At 42.7% G+C, this 26,247-nt stretch overlaps 1 protein-coding gene across 6 annotated transcripts in view; it reads right to left on the reverse strand.

The window, feature by feature from the left end:
* The window catches only part of ZNF704 (zinc finger protein 704), a 210,632-nt gene extending 185,761 nt beyond the window's left edge, over positions 1-24,871 (reverse strand). For 5 of the 6 annotated variants that reach the window (XR_009536381.1, XR_009536383.1, XR_009536380.1 and 2 more), the window contains exon 1: positions 24,211-24,871. Coding sequence is in view for 1 of the 6 variants with exons in the window: in XM_060127787.1 (XP_059983770.1) it covers positions 24,211-24,723 (513 nt within the window). In the remaining 5 variants the exon portion in view is untranslated. The remainder of the gene's footprint in view (positions 1-24,210) is intronic. The other variant, XM_060127788.1, reaches the window with a different exon arrangement.
* Between the last annotated feature and the right edge of the window lie 1,376 nt (positions 24,872-26,247).

Genomic DNA, 26,247 nt, shown 5'->3' on the forward strand with positions numbered 1-26,247 from the left:
GCAAAGTTTCTTTTTTTCATTTTTTAAATTAATTAATTAATTAATTTATGGCTGCGTTGGGTCTTCGTTGCTGCGTGTGGGCTTTCTCTAGTTGTGGCGAGCGGGGGCTACTCTTCATTGTGGTGCATGGGCTTCTCATTGCAGTGGCTTCTCTTGTTGCAGAGCGTGGGCTCCAGGCGCACGGACTTCAGTAGTTGTGGCTCACAGGCTCTAGAGCGCAGGCTCAGTAGTTGTGGCGCATGGACTTAGTTGCTCCACGGCATGTGGGATCTTCCCGGACCAGGGATTGAACCCGTGTCCCCTGCATTGGCAGGCAGATTCTTAACCACTGCGCCAGCAGGGAAGTCCCTAAATTTTTTTAAATTGAAGTATAGTTTATTTACAATGTTGTGTTAGTTTCAGGTATACAGCAAAGTGTACACCAAATTCAATGTGTACATGAATGTTCACAGTAGCTTTATACATAATAGCCCGAAACAGGAAACAAACCAAATGTCTTTCAATTAAACAAACTGTGATACATCCGTACCATGGAATACCACTCAGTAATTAAAAGGAACAAACTACTGATACATGCAACTACTTGGGGTTCGTTCAAAACCTTGGGGGCTTCCCAGGTAAAATCTGGAACTGGTCCCCATACACAGAGGGCAGGGAGAGTCAGAAGAAAGAGGCAGCCACTCCAGATTGTTGGGTGGTGGTTTTAATAAGCGAGGAAACTTACACAGGAGGCTTCCCTTGGGCGACTGCAAGATGACTAAATCTCCACACACCCACCAGAATCTTAAGAGCTTGTACAGAGGCCTTAACTGGGTTCAGCCACTATCTAGTCCAGGTGGTCTCAGCAACACCTTTCTCTCTTAAGGCTGCATTCTTGAAACAGCTCCTAGTGTGCAAACAGTGGGCAGAATGTACATCCCAAGGACAGGGGCGGGGGTGAGGAGCCTCCAATGGCCCAGGTCCAACTCTGGGGTCAACCGGTGGTCACATCCTCTCGATGACCTCCTCCAACACTTGGGTGGATCGCAAGGGAATTATGTTGCATGAAAAAAGCCAATCTCAAAAGGTTACAGACTATACAATTCTATTTATATAACATTCTTGAGTGATAAAGTTATAGACATGGAAAACAGATTAGTGGTTTCTAGGGGTTAGGGATTTAGAGGTGGGAAAGAGGTAGCTGTGGCTATAAAAGGGCAACATGCCACAACTAAAGATCCCACATGCCACAAATGAAGATCCCATGTGCCGCAACTAAGACCATGCATGGCCTAAATAAATCAATAAATAAATGGCAACAAGAGGGATCCTTGTGATGGGACTGCTCTTTATGTTCACTGTGGTATTGGTCGCATGAATCTACACGTGTGACAACGTTGCGCACACACACAGATGCATGTAAACTGGTAAAATGTGAATAAGGTCAGTGAACTGTTATCAATGTCAATTTCCTGGTTGTGATATTGCACTGGAATTATGCAAGATGGTCCCACTGGAGGCAACTGGGTGAAGTATATACAGGATCTCTCTGTATTATTTCTTAGAACTACTGTGGGTGAATTTACAATTATCTTTTAAAGCTTTTTTTTAAAGTTAAAAAAATGTAAGAAAGAAAAATATATAGTCTACTCCCATTTTACAGGTGAACAAAGGAACAAGCAGTAAAGAAATTTACTCAAGATTACACTGTAATCTTTTAGTTAAGAGCTAGGTTAAAAATAAGATTTAGGCCTCTGAATTTCCCACTATGTCACAGTCCTTAACACAAATAATAAAATAATCAATCACTACTGTCCCACCCCATGCTGGGGGATTAAAATAATAAAGGTACCTTCAAGCAGCTAAAACTGTAGTTGAGGATACATGGAATAATATTAAGGGGATAAGTGAGTACTACATTTAAGTATTATACGGTTCTATCTTAAATATAATAAGAATATATATAATAAGAAGAATATAATAACTCAGAGAAAAAAGGTACAGACTTATATTTGTCACACAATTCTACTGCAAATCTGAACAAATTCAAGGCAAGTAACCTCATTTATATACGATAACACGTATGAAAGAGACTTCTATTCAGATGCCCAGATTTACCTCCAAATATGTTCTATGCTTAGGATACCATGTTATGGGCAGAAGGTGGACCGCCACAGGAGATGGTAATCACCAGCTACTGGTTACCAGACACCACTGCACTACCCTGCCCCTGCCCTCCTCAGTGGCAAGCCCAGCAACACAAAACATCCTAGGAAAGACACAGGTCGGTCCTTTTCTTCACAGAAATAAGCCACATGCAACAAATAAGTCCAGCTCATCTGAGGTGGAATTAATTATTTCCCTCACACTTAAGATTTAAATTTATTACTATTGTAATCTGTGGCCCAAAGATGATGACAAAGGCATTACTATAATACTCAGTTCCATCTTAACAGTAGAAACTTTGCAACAAAACACTATAAGGAACTGGAGAGTGGTAACCTGCATAGGGGGCTGACTAAATTTGCACTGCAGTGAGTTCCAATAATGATTTGGATTTTGGTAACGATGGTGGATTTTCAGGCTCTGTTTACCTGGCTCTGAAGATGATGGACTTTTCAGCTCTGAGGATGAAGATTAAAACTTTTATGATAGTTCTGTTACCATTTTAGGAGCTTGTTATATAGCTTTAAAGTTCACTGAAATATGTTTCTTTTTAGAAATCAATTTTTCTTGCCCGATAAAATATGTGTTTTTATTGTTCCATGAGCATCACATACCAGGATTCCATTCAGTTTGTTTTGCTGTGTTTCACATCAGTTTTTCCTGAAATATTTTTTTTCGGAAATATTTTTTTGCATTCATATTCAATGGTAACTTTCAGGTTCCTACTCATTTTTTTTGTAACTTTGATGACTTTGTACCTTTATATTTGCTTTGCAATCATGTACTGGATAGAAATTCATTCTTAATCTTGACTATTATTGTGGCTTGCTTTTAAATTACAGCCCCATTATTTGCTTTATATCACATGCATGGTATGGGATTAAACTCACCATACCATGAGGGTTTTTTTGTTTGTTTGTTTTCTGTTTGTATCCTCTAACATAGAAACTTCACTGTTTGCACATTGTTGGGGTTTTTTTTGTTTTCAGAATTGACAGGCTATCACAATCTTTCCACAGCTCGTTATTTCTGTATTTATAGAAACACAACTTAAAAATCATGTATAATACATGCATGGGATAAAAAGTACTTAAGCATCCCCCTCCCTCCAAAATTTAAAAAAAAAAATCTCCCTATAACCTCGAAATGCTTCTTAGATGATGGCATGTCACCGGTAAAGTCAGCAAAACGGATGCAGTCTGGCACTAAGGCCTGCCACCCTCACCCTGTCCTTCCACCAGGCTCCTTCCTGTCCCCTGGTCTCTGCACTTGCTCTGTGCTTCCCGCTGTTGTTTTATTTTGCTTTGCTTTTTGCCTAGAGTGGCATTCTCCCCCTTCTCACTTTACAATCTCTTTCTCAGCCTTTAGACTTAGTTCTAACATCATTTACTCCAAAGCCCTCATGGACTCCCGTGAGTAGTCATTTCCCCCTTTCTGTGTTCCCAGAACACTTCTGAGCTTGTTCCTACAGAACTCAAAAGGCTGGACTGTGAATATCGCAAACATGTTTGTTTCCCCTATTTGACAGAAACACCTCAGGTGGGGACCGTGGGAAAGCGCCTGACATAAAGCAGGTGACACACTGAGCAGGCTTGCTTCCTGATTGGCCCCAACCATTGGCCTGATAGATTAGGCTATTGTTTCGTTTTTGGAAAACAGGGGCAAGTTTATTCTCATGATCTAGGAAAAAGGCATGCGCCAAGTACACAGGCTGGGACATTTTTGTTTTTTCCAGCTGACCCAGGCAGGGATCTCTCAGGACTCCCATTTAGAAGTAAGAGCTGAGAGAGAAAAGCCATGCTTGTTCAGAATCCTGTATGCTAGTAGCCATGTAGGGTGGGACTTACTTTTCTGGTAGGTGAATCTAGAAGGCAATACAACTTGGAAAGCAATAGCTAAGAAAGAAATCCAGTGCCCTCAGTCAATAGGGATCCTCTTGAAAAAACGCACTCCATGTTATATGTCCAGTGTACTCTGGACACTAAGGTTAGAATATCACCTCTTGTATCTTTAAGATCTGCACCTGGAAAGGAAGGGCAGGGAAACAACATGGGGCTTTGGTGACAAGGACCCTTAGACAACTGTTGGGGATGAATGAAATTATTTGGGGACGTACCTCCATACTGATGTACTCATGGTAAAAAAGATAAGCCTAACAATGTTAGTACACTTATGCCACATAAATCAATTTTTAATAAAGGAAGTTTCTACTGCTTTGGCTGATAAACTTTAATAATTTTTGTTGTAAATGTCTCAGAAATGTATTAGTTGCTTTCTTGCTTCTCTACTGAGCATAACAAACTTCGCTTGATGGTACAATGTTATAGAAAGGTTATTAAACTGTAACATAGAGTGATATGCCCTCAGGAACTCCTTGCCACTATGTTAAACGGATCCAGAGTTTTAAAACTTTTTATTTCATATGATCTCTTGCACAGTGTTTTTAATATAGGTTCCATACGCTCCATCAACATCAGTTTTACGCTTGCTGCTCTCAGGACACTGATGGTTAATGGAGAGATGTATTCTCTTTCTGCTAATTCCCAACTTTTCATTTGCTGTGGGCCAGGAAACCACATAACCACATTTGTTGGGACTGAGTGTTAAGCGTGAATAAGGCAACAGGCTGGCGCTTCTCTCTGGACTGACTATTCCTAGAAAATAAATAATCGTTGCTACCTTTGAGCCCTCAAAGTGCCTAGCATGGTGTTTTGTATACCATGGCCCTAAATAAATGTTTTCTGATTTGAATTAAACACATATGCGCTGTATTTTTACATCTATTTCAGTTCCTCAGGCATTGTTAGCTTAATTTTCTTTTAAGGTAGACCACCAAGAATAGAGGTTGCCAGATAAGTGATCTCCCTATAAATGATATCATTTTTGTGGTCCGGAAGAATATACACAGCAAGGTGAAAGATGAGTGGAATTCTAGGTGATTATTAATTCCTTCTTTCTTCTTATGGGGACTTGTGAATTATAAGGACAAATATTACTTCTATGATATGAAAAAGTTACATAAAACCAAAGATTATTTTAGCAGGTTTTGTGGAAAACAGACTTTAATGAGGAGGGAATGGAAGCAGAAAGTACGCAATGAGGATACTATAGGAATAAAGAGAGTAATTATTAGGAAAGAAAAAAAACATGGTAGAAAACATAAATATGGCTTGGTAATAAATGAGATACAGAGAAGGAAGGTGGTAGAGGAAAATCAACAGAAAATGTACAATGGCATGCTCGTTCTTTCATTTTCTACGCATATAAACCTTTATTGAGCAATCACTCCTACTCAAGTATCTTTAATGGGGTCTGGTACCACTAACAATGGAGAAAATCAGAATAATAGGACTTTTTGGAGGAAGGAAAGACGATGATGGCTTGGAAGTCACTGGGAGACAAGATAAGTATCACTAGTTCGACATGGGAAAACAGAAGACTAAAGCAAGAATGAGTCATAATGAAACATATCAACATGAAAATCTACAAATATATGGCAGATGAGACAAAAACAGGGGGAAGATCAGAAAGAAAGGATTCAAAGTTGTTTATGAAGTCATCCTGAAATAGCCATTTAACCTCTGCCCAGGGTTGCCTCATGATTAAACTGAAATGATGGTGACTGTCAAAAACATAAGAAATACAAAAGGTACTGTATGTGAAATGATTCTAAAGAGTACAAAGCACTGTAAGAGCACAAGACACAATAAATATTTTGTTGTCACAAATGCAAGGGTAAAAAGAAGGACAAAAGCATGCATTTCCCATTACACATTTACTTTAAAACGTAAAGTCTTCTCTCCCAAGTGAGATGCTCCAAGTCCTATATTTTTCTCTACTTCTGCTTCCCAGCACCTTCCTGTTAACTTTGCCAACTTTTAAAAAAAGGATACACCAAAACTAGTTAGCAAAGCAAAGATTAGACGGGCTGCCTGCACAGAGCTCTCCTTTGCAACTCACTGGGCACTATACAGCAAGAGAATATCCTTTGAGAAACCTGCATAACTTTGATGTCGACTTCATAGTTTGAAAAACTAACTTTAAAACAAGGCTTTAAAATGGCAACATTGAAATGGAATTTCTTTAAATAGCTACAATTCCATTTCTCTTCCTAGTATACTAAAAGCGTGAATACCATTTGCTACTTGATCCTGGCCACTAAGCTTAAGTTTAAAATTCTGCTCCCTTTGCTTAGAATGGAAAGAAAAAAAAAAAAGGTGGAGGGCAAGGGGGAGAATAGGAGTCAGCAAGTATGAGCTAAGACTGCCTTTGCAACTTAGTAAATTCTTAACCACTGCCAGGTTTCTACATTTGTAAAATGAAAACCATAATATGAGTGTTATACTTTTCTCATCCTTGCAGTTGTCATTTCATATTGTAATTATTTATTTGGTTGTCTATTTCTCCCACTAAACTGAATGTTCCATGAGGACCACATCTTTCTTGTCCAACAGTATATTCTCTGCATCCAGCAAAGGGACTGGTACAGAGTAGGCAAAAAATGAATGCAATGTTTGGATATTCCCAGGTAAAAGTAATAACAGAGGAAATTTATTTAATTATTAATCTATTTTCTTAATTGTGTCCTTTGATTGTCATACATATTTAAATTTGATAACATCTAATTCATTAATTTTTTTTCTTTTATAGTTAGTGCTTTCTTGTCTAGAAATTCTTCACCTACCCTGAGGTTGAAAAGATTTCTCCTCTATTTTCTTCAAGAAGTTTATAAGTTTTAGCTTTTATATTTATATATATGATTCATTTTGAAGTAATTTTTGTGTATGGTGCAAGGTGGGGATAGAGGTTTTTTCTTTTCTCTCTATGACCGTTAGTTGAAAAGACTTCTCCACTGAATTTCTTTGGTGACTTTGTTAAGCCATTTCTATGTCAGTCTGTATTTGGCCTCTCTATTCTGTTGCATGACTCTACCTTTCTATCCTGTAGCACCAGGTGCACAATGTCTGGATAACTCTCACTTTATAGTAAGTCCTGAAATCAAGTAGAGTAAGTCTTGTAATTTTGTTTTTATTTTTCTATTATATATTGATATTTTGTATTTCCACAGACATTTTCTATTAGCTTGTGAATTACTACAAAAAGTCCTGCTGAGATTTTCACTGGGAATGGCACTGAATCTATACATCAATTTGTGAAGAACTGACATCTTAACCATATTGAGCTTACTAATTGAACATGGTAGGTCAATTCATTTGTTTAGGTCTTCTTTAACTACTCCCATCACTGTCTAATAGATTTCACACATATTTTTTGTATATTTTCATTAATTTTATCCATAAGTGTTTAGATTTTGATGCCATTATAAACATTTTTTTTAAATTTCATTTTTTCAATGCAGTACATGAAACTGATTTTTGTAAACTGACCTTGTATACTGTGACCTTTCTAAGTTCACTCATCATTTCTGGTAGTTTTGTTATTCCTTAGGATTTTCTCCATAGATGATCATATCATCTGCACATAGAGACAGTTTTACTTTCTTTTTTTCCTAATCTTTATGCCTTTCATTTATTTTTCTTGCCTTATCACACTGGCTAAACCTCTAGCACTATGTTGAACAAAGGAGTTAGAGCATACATCCTTGTCTTGTTCCTAATATTGGTGGAGGAAATTGTCTTTTGCTGTTAAGTGTGATGTTATAGGTTTCTTATATATGCTCTTTATCAATTCGAGAATTTCCATCCTACTTCTAATTTGTTGAGAGGTTTTTTTTTTTTAAAATCATGAATAGGTGTTGAACTTTGTTTTCTCTACATCTATTGACATGATCATGTGGCTTTTTCCTTTCTATCTAATTAATATAGTTAATTACACCAATTGATTCTCAAGTATTTAACAAAAATTATATTCCTGGAAGAAAAAAAAGAAACTTTGGTCATAATGTATTATCCATTTTTATATGGCTAGATTTGATTTGCTAATATTTTGTTTAGTATTTTTGTATCTATGTATATTAAAGTTCTATAATGTTCTTTATATGTAATGTCATTGTATGTTTTTAGTATTAGGGTTATGTTGGCCTCATAAAATTTATTGGGAATATACCATCTTCCTTTTTTTTGGTAAAGGGTTTTGTAAGATTAGTATTACATATGTCTTCCTTAAGTATTTGATAGAGTTCATTAGTGAAGCATCCAGGCCTGGAGTTTTCCACGTGCAAAGGTTCTCAATTATAAATTCTATTTCTTTAACAGATGGTAGGTTATTCAAACATCCTGTTACTTCTGGTGGTCAGTTTTGTTAATTTAGGTTTTTCAAGGAATTTTCCCATTTCATCCAAGCTGTCAAACATACTGGCATAAAGTCCTCTACTAACATAAAGTAATATGTCCTAATTAAGCTTTTAAAGTCTGTAGATCTGTACGACATCCTCTCTTTCATTCTGGATTTTGGCAGTTTGTGCTTTCTCTCTTTATAAAATCGGTATAACTAGGATTTGATCTTCTCAAAGAATCAGCTTTTGGTTTCATATATTTTCCCTATTGTTTTTTATTTCTTATTTCATTGATTTCCCACTGTACCTTTTTTTATTTCTTTCCTCTTCTTTTTCTAGCTTCTTTGGATGGCAGATTAGATCACTGATTTAAAGCTATATATTTCCCTCTAAGCTGTGATTTAACTTCTGCAAACTTTGATAGGATGCATTTTAATTTTCAATTAACGCTCTAATTACCACTGTGATTTCTTCTTTCTTCCAAGTGATTATTTAGAAGAATACTGACCAACTTTCATATATTTGGGGATTTTCTAGTGACTTTTTTTTTTTTTTTTTTTTTTTTGCGGAACACGGGCCTCTCACTGTTGTGGCCTCTCCCGTTGCGGAGCACAGGCTCCGGACGCGCAGGCTCAGCAGCCATGGCTCACGGGCCCAGCCACTCTGTGACATGTGGGATCCTCCCGGACCGGGGCACAAACCCGTGTCCCCGCATCAGCAGGCGGACTCTCAAGCACTGCGCCACCAGGGAAGCCCTCTAGTGACTTTTTAAATGATTTTTAAATTTAATTCCATTGTGGTTAAAGAATTTACTCTGTTTAATTCAATCCTTTGAAATTTACTGAGACTTGGCTTTCCCTCCAGTATACAGTATATCTCTGTAAATATTTATTATACAATTAAAAGCAGTATTTTTCAATTATTCAGTGTAGTGTTCTATAAATGTTAATTAGGTTAAGTTGGCTGACAATATTGTTCAAATACTCTATATTCTTATATTTTCTTGCTACCAACCATCAATAATTGAGTGTAATTAAAATATTCAGCTATAACTGTAGATTTGTCTATTTCTCCCTTTGGTTCTGTAGGCTTTTGCTTCACATATTTTGAAGCTGTATTAGGTGTATAAATATTTAGGGTTTTATGTCTTCTTGATAAATTGACTCTTTTAACTTTATGAGATATTCTCCTTTATCTCTGATCATAGGTCTTAGGTTCTAGGCTAGAAAATGGCCTAGATAGGGAAGCTGTTTTCCTTTTGAAGAGGGATCTATGTCCTATGCTAAAGTGTCAATAAAAAGATAAAACGTTAAGACCAGGTTAATAGGTTCAAGAAGCTACTACTTTGTGTGACAGGGACTCTCTCGGGGTTCTTCCGTGTCTTGTCTCCTCTATGACCCACTGTTGGTACAGGGTTCTAGGAACTATCCTAAGCCACGGGTTATGATAGTAGAAAAAAGGGTGTTGGGGGACCACCTGAAGGCCTGCTGCCACGAGGGTTCACTCCCCTGCCATTCTGATCTATTACAATTTTCTTTGCTCATAACTCTAACTTGGGTCATGCTTCCCGTCAGGATGCCAAAGTACTAGCTATGTAGGAATGACATTTGTTGTGTACTTAAATCTTTTTCTTTATTTTTCTTAACATAACTCTTTCGGTTTTGTATTTTTGAATACACTATTCTGAGAGGCCCTCATTTGCACACTGTGTTCTCAGGTATAGGAGGAATCTCAGGGCTCCAGAGCAGGAATAACTTTACTCTAAAGAACGACTTTGACTTACCTCGCAACCGGATGACTGTAAATCAGCCTTCCTGTTCATGACTGAACAGGAAGGTGACACAGAGAGGTTAAAACAGGTCAGAGTTGACCAAAGGGTCTGAGTGAAAACAAAGAGTAAGGCCTGTGTGTGTGTGTGTGTGTGTGTGTGTGTGTGTGTATTATTTTTTTAAGGATTCCTGACCAAACCTTTAATTCTGGGACACTGGCTCACTTTCCACATGAGATCTTATCTTCCGTTGGATTAGGCTAAGTCTACACTACACAAAGGTGTGTGTGTGTGTGTGTGTGTGTGTGTGTGTGTAAGCACACGCACTCTTGCATGTATAAAAATCTCAAGATAGTGTTAGGTAAGCAAGATTTTAAGAATGAAACTTCTGTACTCTCCCATGCTGCCTGGGATGTATGCCTGGAACAAAATTTAGAATCCTTAACCTTTCAAAACTCTGTACTTCTGTGTGGCTTCCAGATGGTCCTCTAAACAAGAGCTTCTTTGTGGTTCCAGGGCCAGTGTCCCCTGCTGCAGGGGTAACAACAGTGCCCGGGTAGCTAATGGAGAAAAGAGAACTCTACTGACAAATTGGGAGAGCAGCACAGACCTACCTCGCCGAGCACTGTGTGCTGAAATATGGCAAATGTAATAGAAAACAGTGGGCGAGGTGTATCATCCTGGGTGCAGTCTTCCAAAATCGAGCTCCCTCCAGTTTCTGGATTTATCCAAGCTTTGTAGGACATCACCAGTGGCTGGTTTGGTGACTGCTATGTGATCTAGTTTGTGTAAATATAATATGTTGGTCTTTCTTATGTTGTTTTGGGGTTTTCTTGTTTATACATTTCTTTTTGTATTGAAAGAAAAATAATCAAAGCATTTTTGTCAAAAGAGTCTGCACCAGGCCAGAAGATGTGAACTATAAGCTCAGTGCCACTTTTCACAAAGCAGGACTTCCTTGCCCATTTCTCATCCTTCTCCTTCCCTTACTTCCTATTTTGGACAAGTTCTTCTGTCCTGAAAACTTGCCTCCTGTCCCACCTTTAGCCAAAACAAACAACAAGACACACATACATATTTAATTCTCGGGATGACTCTAAACCCTAAAAGACTTGCATAAAACCTGAATAAACTAGGAATTCTTTAGCCCTCATTTCCAACCCATAGCAAGGGGCTTCCCCATAGAAACTCAGAGTGGGAGACTGAGAAGGGAAAGAAAGTCTATCCAATGCACTCAGGGACTCCTCTGCTGATGCAAGAATCTGATGTCAAAGTGAATGCAAGATCATCTAATAGGATGTAGACTGGATGTAATTCAACTCCATGTTTACTGCTAGAAACCAAAGTTTTATCTGGAATTTACAAGAAGGAAGAGAGTGGAGGAGGAAAATGAGGACCTGTCTGTGTCCTTTCTCTGATTCCTTTCCCCTTTTTCCTGAACTGCAGTAGACTAGACTCCCTTGGGCTGTGGTGACCCCATCATTGGGGTTTATTCATTAAATGGTTGAGTTTGCTATACTGGATTTTTCTTTTCTCTCCCTCCTCTTACTGTTTTCTAATGCATGTTAACCCTTCTCTCCCTCCTGCTTTCTTTTCTTCCTGAAGAAGCACAATGAATGAATAAAGACTTACTGGCACTGAAAAATAAAGTAAAACAACACAAGTATAGGTGCATACAAAGCAGTACGGAGTAGTGACTGCTAATGGGTACAGTGTTTCTTTTTGGGGTGACAAAATATTCCAAAATTTGATTGTGGTGATGGCTGTATAGCTCTGTGACTGTACTAGAAAACATTGACTTGTGTATTTTAAAAGGGAGCATTATATGGTATGTTACCTGAATTAAATGATAAGAAAGGTGTTGAGAGAGAGAAATAGAGAGATGGAGAATTACATTTGAAGCATTCCAGGGCCCAGTCCTAGGCACCTTCTCTTTCTACCTGCGCTGTAGGTATTCTCACCCAATCTCATCACTTTAAATATTGTCCATGTGCCCATGACTTCTGATTTTTATCATTAGTTCTGTCTTCGCCACCTACCTCCAGCCTACCTGACATCTCCACATGGGGGGTCTTACAGGCATCTCACACTTAACATAGTTAAGACAACTCGATTCCCCTTTCCAACCCAACTCTTCTCTTCCTCCATGCGTTCCGAGCTTAGCAACGCACAACCGTCCGCAAAGTTTACTGTCTGTCTCTCCAGCTAGAATGTGAACGGGAACCCTTCCGACGTCTCTTCTCTCCTGTGTCCTTGGAGCTGACAAAGAGTAGGAGCTCAGTGAATAGTTGTTGAATGAAATAACCATGGGATTGAATGAAGTAGCAACCACGTGCCACGCAAATTTTTTAAACAATCAAACCATTAACTTGTCACTGAATTTAAAGAAGATCTCTGAGATAACTCAATTTTAACACATAAAGATAGCCATAGTTCACAAGCAGTGAAAACTACATTATTTCTATGATAGTTTTTAAAGTAAAAAGAATTTTCTCTTATAACCTCTGTGCTAGATTGCAAGAAAATTTCAAGTGACAAAATCAATACAGAGAGTTGAGAGACCTATTTGAATAGAACTCTCTTTTAGAATAAGAATAAAGAGCTGAAGAATATTGCTGTCACCCAACAGATGGCTAAGAGCACATTTTCAGAACCTCATAAACATCCACCAGGCATGGCAGTTCCTCTTCCCTTTCCATAAACCCTACCTTGGGTCATTTCAAACCTTCTAGTGGCTCCTCCCATACTGTCCACCTCCTCTTTCCCACTCTAAGATGCTATAGTGTGCGGTGGATGCTTACATAGGCTCAGAGGCCCATTTTCCTCCTTTTTCTGGGATAATTTTTATTGCAAGTAATATCTGATGAAAAAGACAATTTTTCCTTCAGATACTCTCCACATATTCATTTTTTTGTAAGTCGTAAGATCCTTATGCTAATATTTCTACTATTTTTATAACATTTTGTTAAACTAGTTTTGAGTTGTAAGTATACGAACTTGTTCACTGAAACACTGTCAAAAGCTTACATTAAAAAAAAAAATGTTCTTTAAGTTAAACTTTGGATCCTAACCCAAACTGATACAAATTAGTGAGGTTTGTTCTTCAGCAAGCACTTGTAGCGACTTTCAAAGAATAAATAAGCTACATGAAAGTGATTATGGCAACCTATGAAAATTGTATTTCATGTTCTTTTAATTTAAAATTTACTGCAAAATAAAGCCCTTCTTTCCTTAAATTTCCATTGTTGCTTAGGTAACAATTCCAATTATTTTTTAAATCTGTTGGCCCCAAATGTTTTCTGAAATGTTTGACAAATATGTCATTTGGTAAAAAAAAAAAATTCTCTCTCTATTTTTTTGTCCACAGAAACTGCTCCATTCTTCTCCAACACTTATTTTCCACATGTATAGCATGGAGATAATAAAATCCACCTTCCAAGATTACCAAGTTAGCTATGAGAGCCCCCTAAAAATTATAATGCATTAAATGTTGGGTAATACTGAAATAAATGTTGAACAATAGCTAGTAAAGAGTCTTTACACAAGGTACTGTGTTCACAAATGCTTAACCCCTTTATTTGCAGTAGTCATACTGTTGTTGACAGAAAATGTGTCAGTCCTAGTCTCCTACTGAATTTATACATTCTCTTCATTTAAACAATTGTGATACTTTCAATCTTTTTCCTTCTAGAATGTGGAAAACATATTATTAAATATACCTGCCTGAGTATCAGCACCGTGTGTTTTTCTGCTCCCTGGGAACCTTGTAATTCTGTCATGATAGCACTTCCCATACCTCCTATCTCCTCTACTAGACCCATCATGGAGCCTGATTTGCCAAGAGAAGTAGGGTTTGCTACCGGTTTTTAAATTTCACCCACAGGAATGGTATTCACGGATACACAAGTGAAAATTCACCACATAAAATACTCCTTTTTTTTTTTTTTAGAAACTTGATACTGAAGAAATTAGCAGCTTTATGAGAAAGAATATTTCAAAGCTTGCTGGACCCACTAACAATATTTTAACCTTTCTCTGTGCGTATGACAATTTATTTCTTTAATCATGTAGTTTTAGTAAGTTATCCCAAGTATAAGCCACTTATCCATGGGTTTCCCATTTAGAAAAATAATTTTAAACTGGTATTTCCCAAAATGTATCCCAAGGGAAAGACGTTCTAGGAAAAAAAAAAAAAGGCTCTGTAGTCCAATAAATACATGAATGCCACAATCTATATTCACCTTCTTAGAAATTCAAAATGGCCCTTGGCATCTACAGTCAATAACTTCTTCATAGGTATATGGGTGTTGTACTACTCATTCAATTTCCTCTATGTTTAAAACATTTTATAACTTAAAAAAAAATCTGTATCTCTCTTTTTAACTGGAATTTCCCCATGCTGTTTAACCAGAGTCCATTTCTCCTCCATCTAGATATCTTCCAATAGTAGAAGCAAGTATTTACAAGAGTTTAGAAGTATACTTTGGGCTCTGCATCCCCATCTACCCAAAGAACAGTGAGTTCTTCACCAAACAAAAGCACAACAGGTCGTAGACACCAGTGCAGAGGAGGATGGAAAGGGCGAATTCACACCTCAGGGGTTCTCAGCCACATGCAAGTTAGAGGTGAAAGGTGACATCACTGTATTTCCATCGCAGGCTTCAACGACACATAGACACATAATTCAACGTGCGTGGTAAGCCTTTTCCCACCTGTATGGCTACTAGCCAGGTTTTTTCCAATATAAGAGCTATAGATCTGAACAGACTGATGAGCCTGAGAGCTAGAATGTTTCTGTCCTCTTCGCACAAGTAGATAAATGACTCACAGCTTCCTGAGATGAAAGGGAAGATTCAAGCTCACCACTGATACAATGGAACACCCCAGAGTTCAGATGAACGAAGTCACTTCAGGAAGCAGCTCTCTGAAATACCTTGGTAGTGTGGAACAAGCAGGCGGTTGTAACGGTCAAACTAACTGTAGGATTTTGAAGCCTTGAACGAAGTTTTACAAAAGATTCTTTTCTGGAACCATAAAGGCGATAAATTGCCATCCATGTCTAATTGCAGGAGGTCTGTGGGCCATATTTAATAACAATAGGCAAAGACAGAACAATATTATACCAATTTTCTTTGCTAACACTGAAGCACTGAGACATCAAGTTACTTGATAAGGCCACGCAACTAGCAAGGGGAGAAGCCAGAATTTGAACCCAGGGCCTGTTACCTCACAGAGGAAATAGTGGGGAGGGGGCCAGATAGAGGAATCATCTGCTTTGACTCAACCATGTTCCCCCTCCCATCTTACTAACAAGCCCACTACACAGGTCATATTAATGGACTAAAATTATCCTGTCTGTACGTTTTATTAAATGATATTTCAAGGCACATTGCCTTGAAAAAATTGGATTTAATTTAAAATGTTGGAGCACTTTTTTTTTTTCCTCCAGTGGTAACTCTTGCAAAATAATAGTACAATATTACAACCAGGAAATTGACATTGATATAATCTACCAACCTTATTCAGATTTTTCCAGTTTTACGTGTATTCACTTGTGTATGTGTGCAAGTGCATATTATTTAGTTCTATGCAATTTTATCATATGTAGGTATGTGTATCCACCACCACAGGCAAAATACAGAACACTTCCATCACCACAAGGAGAGACCAGCCATCCCCAATTAGTTCGCATCAGTGAGGCTTTACTTTCGCTCAGCCTTCCATTATGACAAGAACGTAAGGAAAGCAAGTGTGTCACTGGAAATTGCCATGTGTAGCATGGAGACTATACACTCTTAGTCCTCATGGAGCCATGGACAGGCAGAATCCTTTTAATTCTTTGCACCTCAAGGCTCCATGGTCTTCTGCAAGATGAGATCCCCTCTTGTATGTTACTGCAAAGTTCTTACCCTAAAACTACAGACTCTCCTTCAAAACTCTAGAGCCAAGCCTATTTCCCCTATGTATAAATTATAACACTGGGTTTTCCAAATAGTATCTTCAATGAAGTGTGAGAACTGAATCACTCTAATTCCACTACACAAATCTCAGAGTTATATTCCGTTCCACTTCATCCAGTAAATGAGACCAACTGAAGTTATGTGCCAAATTTGGTGATCTAAACTCATCCTTTGACTAGCTATTCAGGAATTACCTCCTGGCCAGCCCATATAATCTTCTTCATATAGACTGGCTACAAATGTTTTAGGATATGCATCAAAATTGCATCCCAAACTGTGGTAGCCTAGCAAGGTCTCTCGGCAGATGTAACCTTCATCTTGGGGATAAAGAGGAAAAGGGGCTTTGAACTTCTTTATCGACAATCTGGCAGGAATTTGCCAGGCTGTAGGCTCCCCGGAAGTGGAAGTCGGCCTTATTGACTGCTGTTTCCCACATGCATATCAGGAACATGGCAAGCCATGGCCCATAATAAACATCTCCTGAGGGAATGACCAGAAACATGGACAGCAAACCCAAAGAAAATCATTCTTATTTCAGAGATTCGACTAGGCTGGAAGGTTGGCTATAAGGGTCTCTAAGTATTCTCAAATATTTCAGAAAGTCTAATGGAAACCGTGCATTTACCTTCATAGAGATGGGACAGGACAATTAAAGGTCAAGTTTCCTCAGCTTTAGCAGACATTGTATCAAGCCATGGTACAAGACTGGTTGTTGTGTGCAGACCAGAAGTTCTGACTGCGCACACTGCAGTGGGAAGGGAGAGGCTCCCACTCTTCTTCCCTTTGAGCACCCATGAGCAGGAAGACAGGGTAATGTGACCAGGGCCCATTTACCAATGAATAGGCTCCGGGGGCTCTCAGAGATCAAGGACATCCCAGCGGTAGCTCCCTGGCGCCTCCTCACTAAGCTCAGGTGAGGGGATTCCAGGCAGGGCTGACTTCTCGCTTTTCCTCCTTTTCTAACCCTTGTGCTACGGGGCACTGCAGGCCCAACCAGCAGTCAAATCTGGTGGAGGAGAGGCCCTAGTTAAGGGCTGAGTATAAACTACGTCTTCCAGGCCAGTCTACCAGGCACACCAAGCCAGAGATGAAGGGAACTCGGTTCACGATGAAATGGGGCTCATTTGCCATTCTCTATCATGCTCTGAGCACACGTGTCCCCTGGGAACTGCACAGGGAGGGGGACTGACCTGGACAGGATTCACAGAGGGTCCTGCCCACCTCCCACAGCCAGAAATGAGACCACCTCTCCCTGAGGTACTTTAGGAAGGAAGAGCATTCCGAAAATAGAAGTTGATAAGCAGTGAGTGGTAGATGACTTCAGGAAACTGTGATTTCTCTCACCACAACTCTAAGGCAGTGAACTAACCGCAGATCATTCCAGGCACAAAGGACTAACCCAGCAAGGAGGGCGAGAACTTGGGGTTGGGCAGACCAGGGTGCTAATCCTGGTCCCACCTAAGTGGCTAAGCAGCCCTAGCCAGACAAGGCATTTCACCTTCCCTAGTCCCGGTGTCCTGAGCAGTCTAAAGGGGGTGTCAGGTTACCAGATAATCTCTGTTTCCCTTCCAAGTCTGGCAGTCGACAATTCAGTGAACGACAACTTTGCCTGGTATCAGATGCACATGCCTTCCCCTCGAGCCAACGCAGACCGTTTGCAACACACATACTTATCAGCAAACTGGAATTCAGTGCTTGCTGCACGGGTCCCTGCCAAAGGCTTCTTAAAGCCATCTGATAGCCCAGAGACAGTCTAATAGATGTGCTAACCACCCCAAAGAGCTGGTACACATGAAACAGATTCCTCTCCGTTAATATTCATTAAGCACTGAAGGTGGGCACTCTGACATATATTATCTCACTTAAAAACCTGTCTTCCGGGCTTCCCTGGTGGCACAGTGGTTGAGAGTCCGCCTGCCGATGCAGGGGACACGGGTTCGTGCCCCGGCCCGGGAAGATCCCACATGCCGCGGAGCGGCTGGGCCCGTGAGCCATGGCCGCTGAGCCTGCGCGTCCGGAGCCTGTGCTCCGCGACGGGAGAGCCCACAACGGTGAGAGGCCCGCGTACCGCAAAAAAAACCAACAACCTTTCTTCCCTTGGACTTCTCTGGTGGCGCAGTGGTTAAGAATCTGCCTGCCAATGCAGGGGACATGGGTTCGAGCCCTGGTCCAGGAAGATCTCACAGGCCGCACGGAGCAACTAAGCCCGTGCGCCACAGCTACTGAGCCCATGTGCCACAGCTACTGAAGCCTGGGTGCCTAGAGCCCACGCTCCGCAACAAGAGAAGCCACTGCAATGAGAAGCCCGCGCACCATAAAGAAGAGTAGTCCCCGCTCACCACAACCAGAGAAAGCCCGCGCGCAGCAACGAAGACCCAATACAGCCAAAATAAATAAATAACTAAATTTGTTTTAAAAATTTAAAAATTAAAAAAAAAACAAACTTTCTTCCCAGTTTTCCAACAGATGTACTCTTGATAGAACTAATAGCGGTCTTTCAGGTCCAGGTGTCTCCTAACCTTATTATGACACTACACTATCAATCCCTTCAGACTCTCTGGCTCTTGTCCATAACTAATACACAGCATCGCAGAGCACAGCTCTGAGTCTAGTTATCTCAGCCCCCTACTGTTTTGCCCACTGAGTAGCAACTTATTTTAGAATCCTTCCTCCGTTTGACAGTGTCCTTGTATTTTTTTTAAAATTTTATTATTAAGCTCTGGTTGGAGACATTATTTACCTGGTGCTCCTCATTCAAGGGCCCAGGAGGCTATTTTTTTGTTTTTTGGGGGTGTGTGGAATCTTATCACTGCCCATAAATATGTAAGCTTCCTCGATCAGAAATTGAAAACTGTGTAATACCCAGTTTGTCTTCTTGTCTCATTTAAAGCCCAAATTAGCAGCCATTACAGTAATCAAGCATCTCAGATACTTAGTAGCATCTATTCCTCTATTTCTTCAGCCTTCCCAAATACTCCTGGATATAAGTGGGCATAAACATCACAAATAAATAGAGGGAGATTAAAAGCACAGGCTATGGATGTGAACCAGGGCTCTGCTTGTGCCCATACAGCCTCAGGTGTGCTAATTCACATCCAAGTCAGTATACTCAGCTGGAGAATATTGATTCCCAAACCATAATTTCTCATAGATCCTCCTTCATAGAAAGCATTTAGTGCAGCTCTTGGCTTATAAGTATTCAGCAAATATTCATTCATATTAACATTACCTTGGAACCCAAGTTGTCCTGCATTTCATTCCCATTCTTTTAATGATTTTATTGATTCCTCTTTGTTTTCTCCAATCCACTGACCCCTGACTTTTTTACCAGCCCATGGCCCCTTCCTGTCCTTACTTTTCTTAGATCCCATAGTCCATCATTATAGTCACAGCAGTGCCAACTTCGTCAACAGTGTGTTCTCTCTCTTGTCATTGCTCACCCACCTGGCTAAACTGCATCTCTGCTGAATCCAGCTCTCTGCTTTGTCTCCAAGAGACAGTGAAGTGTAAGGCCTCATGGTACTAGCTCTGGAGTGAGACTGCCCAGGGCTCAAAACCTTGCTCTGCCACCTAACACCTGTGTATCTTTAAGTAAACTGCTTATCACTTCAGTAAAATGAGGATGCTATAATAATGCCTGACTCAGGGATAGGTAATGAAGTTTAAATGAGACTGTACACTTAGACTTGCACTAGCATGGTAATTAAATAACTTAATAAACGTTAGCTGGCATTCTGTTTGTTATTATCACTCTATGCTTGAGCTAATGGAATGAAGGTGGGGAAAATCACATACCCAGACAGACTGCTTACACTGTACAAGTAGAACCACAAACATCAGATGGGCCCTTGATACCGTCTAGCAACTCTATCTGATTTCCCTGGTACATTTGCTCTCCCACTCTCCCACAACACTATCTCTTTAGCTCTTATCCCAAATCTCTTTTGCTCTCAGCTGATGGCCTTCCCTCCTGCTGCAGGGGGAAAACAGAAGCCATCAGGTGAATACTACTTCATCTGACCACCATCCAATATACAACTACCCACATCTGGATTTACTTTCTCTACCTTCTCCCTAATGGAAGAAGGGTCTTTGCTTCTGTCAAAGACCAATCCCTATACTTGGGTTCCAGGTCCCCTGCCCTATGACTTTTCTAAGGACCTTCCTCCTGAACTTATCCCTCTTTTCTCTGCATCTTCGGTTCCTCCCCACGGTAACCCCTGACGACCCTCACCTCTTGGTATTCATGCCCTTGCATATCTCCCCCGCTTAAGTGTGGGTGGAACCCATGATTCACTTCTAACCAATAGAATATGGCAAAGATGATGGAGTACTGCTCCTGTGATTACAGTGCCTTATATGAGTCTCCATCTTGCCAGCAGACAGGGGCTAAGACTCTCCTTGCTGACTTGATGAAGTAAGAGGCCATGTTGAGGAAACCATGTAATAAAGTACTGCAGGAGTAGAGGTGGGGTGGGGGAGAGTGGCTGGGGGAGAGGGGCTCTAGGAGCTGAGGGCAGCCTACAGGTAACAGGCAGCAAGAAGCTGGATCCTCACACCTACAGATGCAAGGGAATGAATTCTGCTAACAACCTGAGGGAGCTGAGAAGTGAATTCTTCCCCAGTCAAGCCTCCCAAAGAGACCACAGCCCACCCAACATTTTGACTGCAGCCCTGTGAGACGCATCAGCAGACCCAGCCAAGCCTGGCCCCGACTCCTAACCCACAGATACCGGGAGGATGGTTGTGAGCCAAGAGGTTTGTGGTGCTTTGTTACACAGCGACAGAAAACAAATACACTTCCTACACACACAACAGATCATTCCCAACATGCTGTAGTCACATTAGAGTCTACAGTATCCTATCTTCAAAACAATCTAAACCATATGCTCTCTCCCCCTTCTCTCTGTTCTCCTTTCCAACAAGAGAGTTTTTCACTATGTCCTTGCCTCTACTCACTGCTCAGCCCACTTGGGTCGCATCCCTGACTTCACATTCTTTGGTTACGGATACCCATACGTTCCATATTATCGAATCCACATGAACATGTCTCTGTCCTTATCTTACGCATATCCCAGTGGTATTCAACACAGTTCATTACTCCCTACTTCTGGAACTAAATGGACTTTCCATTTTCTAGTTTTCCTTTGACATGTTTAGCTGCTGCTTCTCAATCGTCTTTGCTGGCTTCTCCTCCCACACCCAAACTTAAACAGTGCTGTGCCCCAGAGTCCGGCCCAAGGCTGTACTCTCCTCTGGCCTGCTGTACTCTCCTTCTCATCCCCAGCTTTAAATGACATCAACACATCTCCCAAATTTCTCTCTCTAGCCGTGGCCTCTCCCCTCAGCTCCACACCTTACAGCCATCCGCCTACTTGAAGTTCCATGCCGGTGTCTAAGCGTCATCTCGGACTTAACAGGCCCCAAAGAGAAGACTTGATTTTTCTCTTCGCAAAAACCTGTTGTTCTCCCAATTTGCCCAATCTCAGCAAATGGCACATTTGGCCAACCTTTACGCTGGGGCCTCATCCTGCATTCCCTTCTTTCTGTCACCCTCCCGCCCCGCCACATAATCCATCAGCAAGTTATTGCAGGTGGATCTTCACAATCGATCCTGAATTTGTTCCCTCCTCTCTAACACCACTCCTAGTCCAAAGTGCCCTCGCCTCTCACGTGGACTTCAACGATCGCCATCGAACTGGACCCCTGCTCCTCCCTGCTGTCCTCTATACTCCACACAGCGTGACCTTATTAAAAATACAAAACATTTTGCATGTTTAAAACATTCCAAAGACTTCTTATTCTACTTTAAAAAGGTCCACCAGGCTCTACGTCGCTGGCCTTTACCTGCCTCCCTGACATATCTCCAGCAAGATCCAGCCATACTCATCCTCTTCTCCTTCCCACCTCAAGACTTTTGCAACTGTTATTCCGGAAGGATCTTCCCAAGTTGCATGTCTCAAATCTCAGATCAAATGTCCCCTCCTCAGAGAGGCCTTCTCCCTACAAGCTGTCTCCTTCCTCCTAGACACTGAGGTATCATTATTTCCCTCATGGCATGCATCACAATCTCAAGCACCATGCTTATTTATTTGTCTGTTTGGTTGCTTCTTGCTCTGCTTCCAGCTTCTCTTGCTGGATGTGGGCATCTGGAAGGTGCTTACTGCTGTGTTCTAGAATAGTCCTTGACACATATTAGGTGCTCGATAAATATGCGAATAAATGAATGCCTAAATATATATAAGATATTGACATTCATCTATGCATTCGAATAAGATGATACTATTTTATTCATCAGAAAAACCTCTTCAGATGCAGTGTCAAGATGGCTTTAAAGCAGGAAAAGATTATAAAAATTATACCTCAAGCTACTCAATATATAAATTCCTGAAAAGTTGTGGGCAAACAACAACAGTATAAAATGAAGCCCCTTTTGAAAGAATTAAGCAGAAATTTGCTCGGAGATGTGAAAAATCTTTTCTGATAGTGTGAATGATCACACCCTAGTTCTTTTATTCTTATATATTTGATTTTTTTTTCTACATTGAGTTTGCTTTGAGCACGGACCATAAATTATAATCAACTTTTCTATCACAAACTGTGCAACCACCGTCCAAACCACAAGACATCTTTTCAGTATTTCTGGACAAAAATGCTAAGAAGTCCTACTTTTGTTCCTTAATGTCACTGATGTCATGTGATTTAATTCCAAACCCAGCTATATCCTGTAGCCATACGATGCAGGCTTTTTATTAGACCACGGTAATGATGGTGGTCATGGTCTGAATTCCAACAAGCAACTGTCAAAAACTATCATCCCAAACGACTACTTGCTGAAAATTTCTCACTCCCAGAGTTGGTATTTCCAGGGTGGTCTAGGAAAGAAATCTGTGCCCATGTCTACTCTGGGGCTATTCTAAATGCTGACGTTTAATATTTCTTTGGAACTGCAATTTCATGCTTTGAGGAGCTGACTTTTTTCTGCAAGCCCCTGAAGATTTTTTTTTCATAGTCTCTAACTAGTAAGCTCATTTGTTTATGTGTTTTTCTTCCTGAAATACCAATATCTTCTGAAAACTCCGATCAATAGTTTTATCCAGTTGATTTTAAGCACCACTCTTCAGAAAAATCACTCTCTCCATTGCTTCCCACTTGCTGCCCTCAAAACTTCTTAGCAACATACACTGTGCAAGAACCTCAACGTGGTTTGCGTTGGCCAATCACATGCCTGAAAGCCCAGCCAGTCAGTTGTGTAATAATAAAGCCCTTATCTCCTGAAGATATACAAACGGAAAGATCTCTCGGTGCTTCAGTACACAAGGGCCTTTGCTTGAATTCTCAGCAGAAACTCACGTCTATTTTAAATGGCAAATTCCCCCCCACTTTCTCTGGTTTCCTATTTTTTTTTCCCATTTGCTATGTTGAGGAGGGGAAAAAAACCCCAATGCCAAACAATGTCGAGTTTTAAGCCGCGGGTACGGGGTGGGCGGGGCGGCATTGCCAAAAGCTGCCAGCAAAATGCATGTATACACCGGGACTTGGTTTTTTGCTCTTCTGGGTTTACCGGTTCCCTCACAGGCGCTTTTGACGGAAACTCATCCACAATTGTTCTTGGAGGCAGGAGGGGTTGAGAGATTGAGAAGAGAAGCTGTTTGCTAGTTCCTATGAGCTTGACTAGTCCTCAGAATAAGGGGAAGGGGGCCACTCGTGCTTCCTCGGGAAGGACTACAACCTCACTGCCTCCCTACCTCGCCCGTCCCCACCGGGCGCAGACCGGCGCCTACCTCGTCCCATCGCCAAGTTCCCCGCCTCGCTCGGGAGAAGCGTCCTTTGCCCGCACCCACATCAGACAGCACGCCGGCCTCGGCCTTGGAGGAAAGAGGGAGCGGCCGCCCGGTGAAGGTGCTGCGGCCCGAGCGGTGAGCTCATCAGCCCCCTGGCTCTGCCCGCGCGGCCACCCGAGCCGCCGGACACACCCCTCCCGGCCCGGCCTCTGCGGTCCCCGGTACCGGCCTCAACCCGCTCCGCGTCGGGCCCCCGGGCCCGTCCCCTCACCGCGCAGGAGGGTCCCGCGCGCGCTAGTCCCCGCAACCCGCACACACCTTCAATGCTCCCCGGCCCGGGCCCTTGGGGAGCTGGCGGCCGGGGCCGAGGGCCACGAAGCGCTCCTCGCCGTCCTCGTCGTCGTCGTCGCCGTCCACCACCTCGACGACCACCTCCTCGTCCTCGTCTTCCTCGTCGTCATCCTCCTCCTCCGCGCCCCCTCGGGGCTTCGGCTGCACCCGCCCGAGCCCCCTCCGCCGCCTGCTCCCGCCCTCTTCGTCCTCGTCTTCCTCCCCCAGAAGCAGCAGCACCGGAGACGAGGCGGCGGCGGCGGCGGCCCCGGCGGCCCGAGGGGGGCCGGTCCCGGCGCTGCGCGGCGGCGGCAGTGGCGGCCTCCAGCTCTCCGGGACCGGGGCCGGGGCCGGCGCCGGGGCCGGGGCCGGGGCCGGGGCGGGAAGCGGGAGCCCGGGCAGCGCGCCTTCCCGGGCGGGCGCGGGGCCTGGCGGCTGCAGCGCGGCGTTCCCCCGGCGGCTGCCCAGGCTGGAGCGCTTGGCTAGACGCCGCGCCTGCATGCCTGACCGCGGGCTGCTTGCCGCCGCGCCGAGCCGGAGTTTGTCACCTCCCCCCTCGTCCTCCTCCTCCTCCTCCTCTTCCTCCCCGGGCGGCCGCTGTGGTCGCAGGCGCCCGGGGCGCGGGGCTGCGGGGGTCTGCGGGGGCCGCCTCCCCGGGCCGCCGGCTGCCACTGGCTGCAGAGGCGCGGGCGCCGCCTTCGCTGGACCGGCCCGTGGGGACGCCGGCGGCCGGCGGCTACGGCGGGGCGGCGCGGCGGCCGCGGGCGGGGGTGGGTGTGAGCGAGCGGCGCGCTGCCGCCTTCGCCGCCGCCGCCGCCGCCCCGGAGCCGCGGGCCGCGCTTCGCTCCATGCGGCCGGCTACCGGGCCCGCGCGCTCCGGGCCTGCAGCTGCCGTGCCCCGGCGCGAGCTGTTTGTGTTGTGTATTTTCCACTACCGCCCCCCTCTTCTCGAGCCATTCCTCGCAGCCCTCCGGTCGCCCCGCGCAGACAAAACCCGGACTGGATTTATTTTTCCGTCCCACAGCCTCCGAAAATCGGGTGCTTCCGAACAGTCGGCCCAGCCGCGAGGGCCCACGCTAACCCGTGGCCGCTTATCCCCTTTGGAGGGAGGAGGATCGACTTGGCTGGAAGTAAGGTTGGCGGTCAAAGTCAGACTTTTGAAGGAAGAGATTTGCCGCAAGTCATTTAATGGTCTCTGCCGGACAAGGCGACTACTCTTGAGCTTATATGAAATCGGGGAGGGTGTACCAACCCGAGATTTGGCGTTAATTCCTAACCTGAATCATCAGACTCCTTTGGATTGTTGAGGTACTGTTTCAGGACATTGCCCGCCAATCTCTCCGTCTCCTTGAACACACCATTCTAGGCCCTTCCTATTGAGCTCTTTTGGCGCTATGCTAAGACTTGCAGCTTTTATTTCTGCGTTTTTACCTTGAGTGCCTGATTATAAGGCTAAATTTCAAGAAGCCTTCGGTTCTCACCATTCAATGTGTAGACTGCTGGCACTGTCCGGGCCTTTGGAGAAACAAACCGGGGCGAGGGCTCAAGATCACTTGAGTTTGTTATTGTAAAAATTAATACGAAGTAAGATCAAACACAGAACCAGTTTGCCACATAACTAATGGCACTGTCACTTTCTAAGGATTTTTAGGTGTGACAAAGAAAAGTCATTTGCTACTGTTTGGGGTTAGGCTGTATGGTAAGCCGTGTCCTTTACATTCAAATCATAAGCCAAATTCCACCTCTGTAGCTGAGAGCTGGAGAGGATCTCACTCACCACACACTCTGGCAAGTGCCTCCATGAGGCCAGTGTAAAAGGTGACCTCACCCTCAGCTCCCCTTCATGGTAATTACTGTAGGAGATTTAACATCATGTGCCCTGTTAGACACTTGAAGGCAGCTCATTAAATGCTCACTTATGGTGTCTTCCAACTGTTGAACATTTCCAGTGGGATGATGACAAAAATTCTAAAATGAACTTCTTCTTCTTCCTGAATCAGAGTAGCTTCCTGATAGACCTATTTC

Source organism: Lagenorhynchus albirostris, chromosome 17 (genome assembly GCF_949774975.1).
Source record: "Lagenorhynchus albirostris chromosome 17, mLagAlb1.1, whole genome shotgun sequence".
NCBI lineage: Eukaryota > Metazoa > Chordata > Mammalia > Artiodactyla > Delphinidae > Lagenorhynchus > Lagenorhynchus albirostris.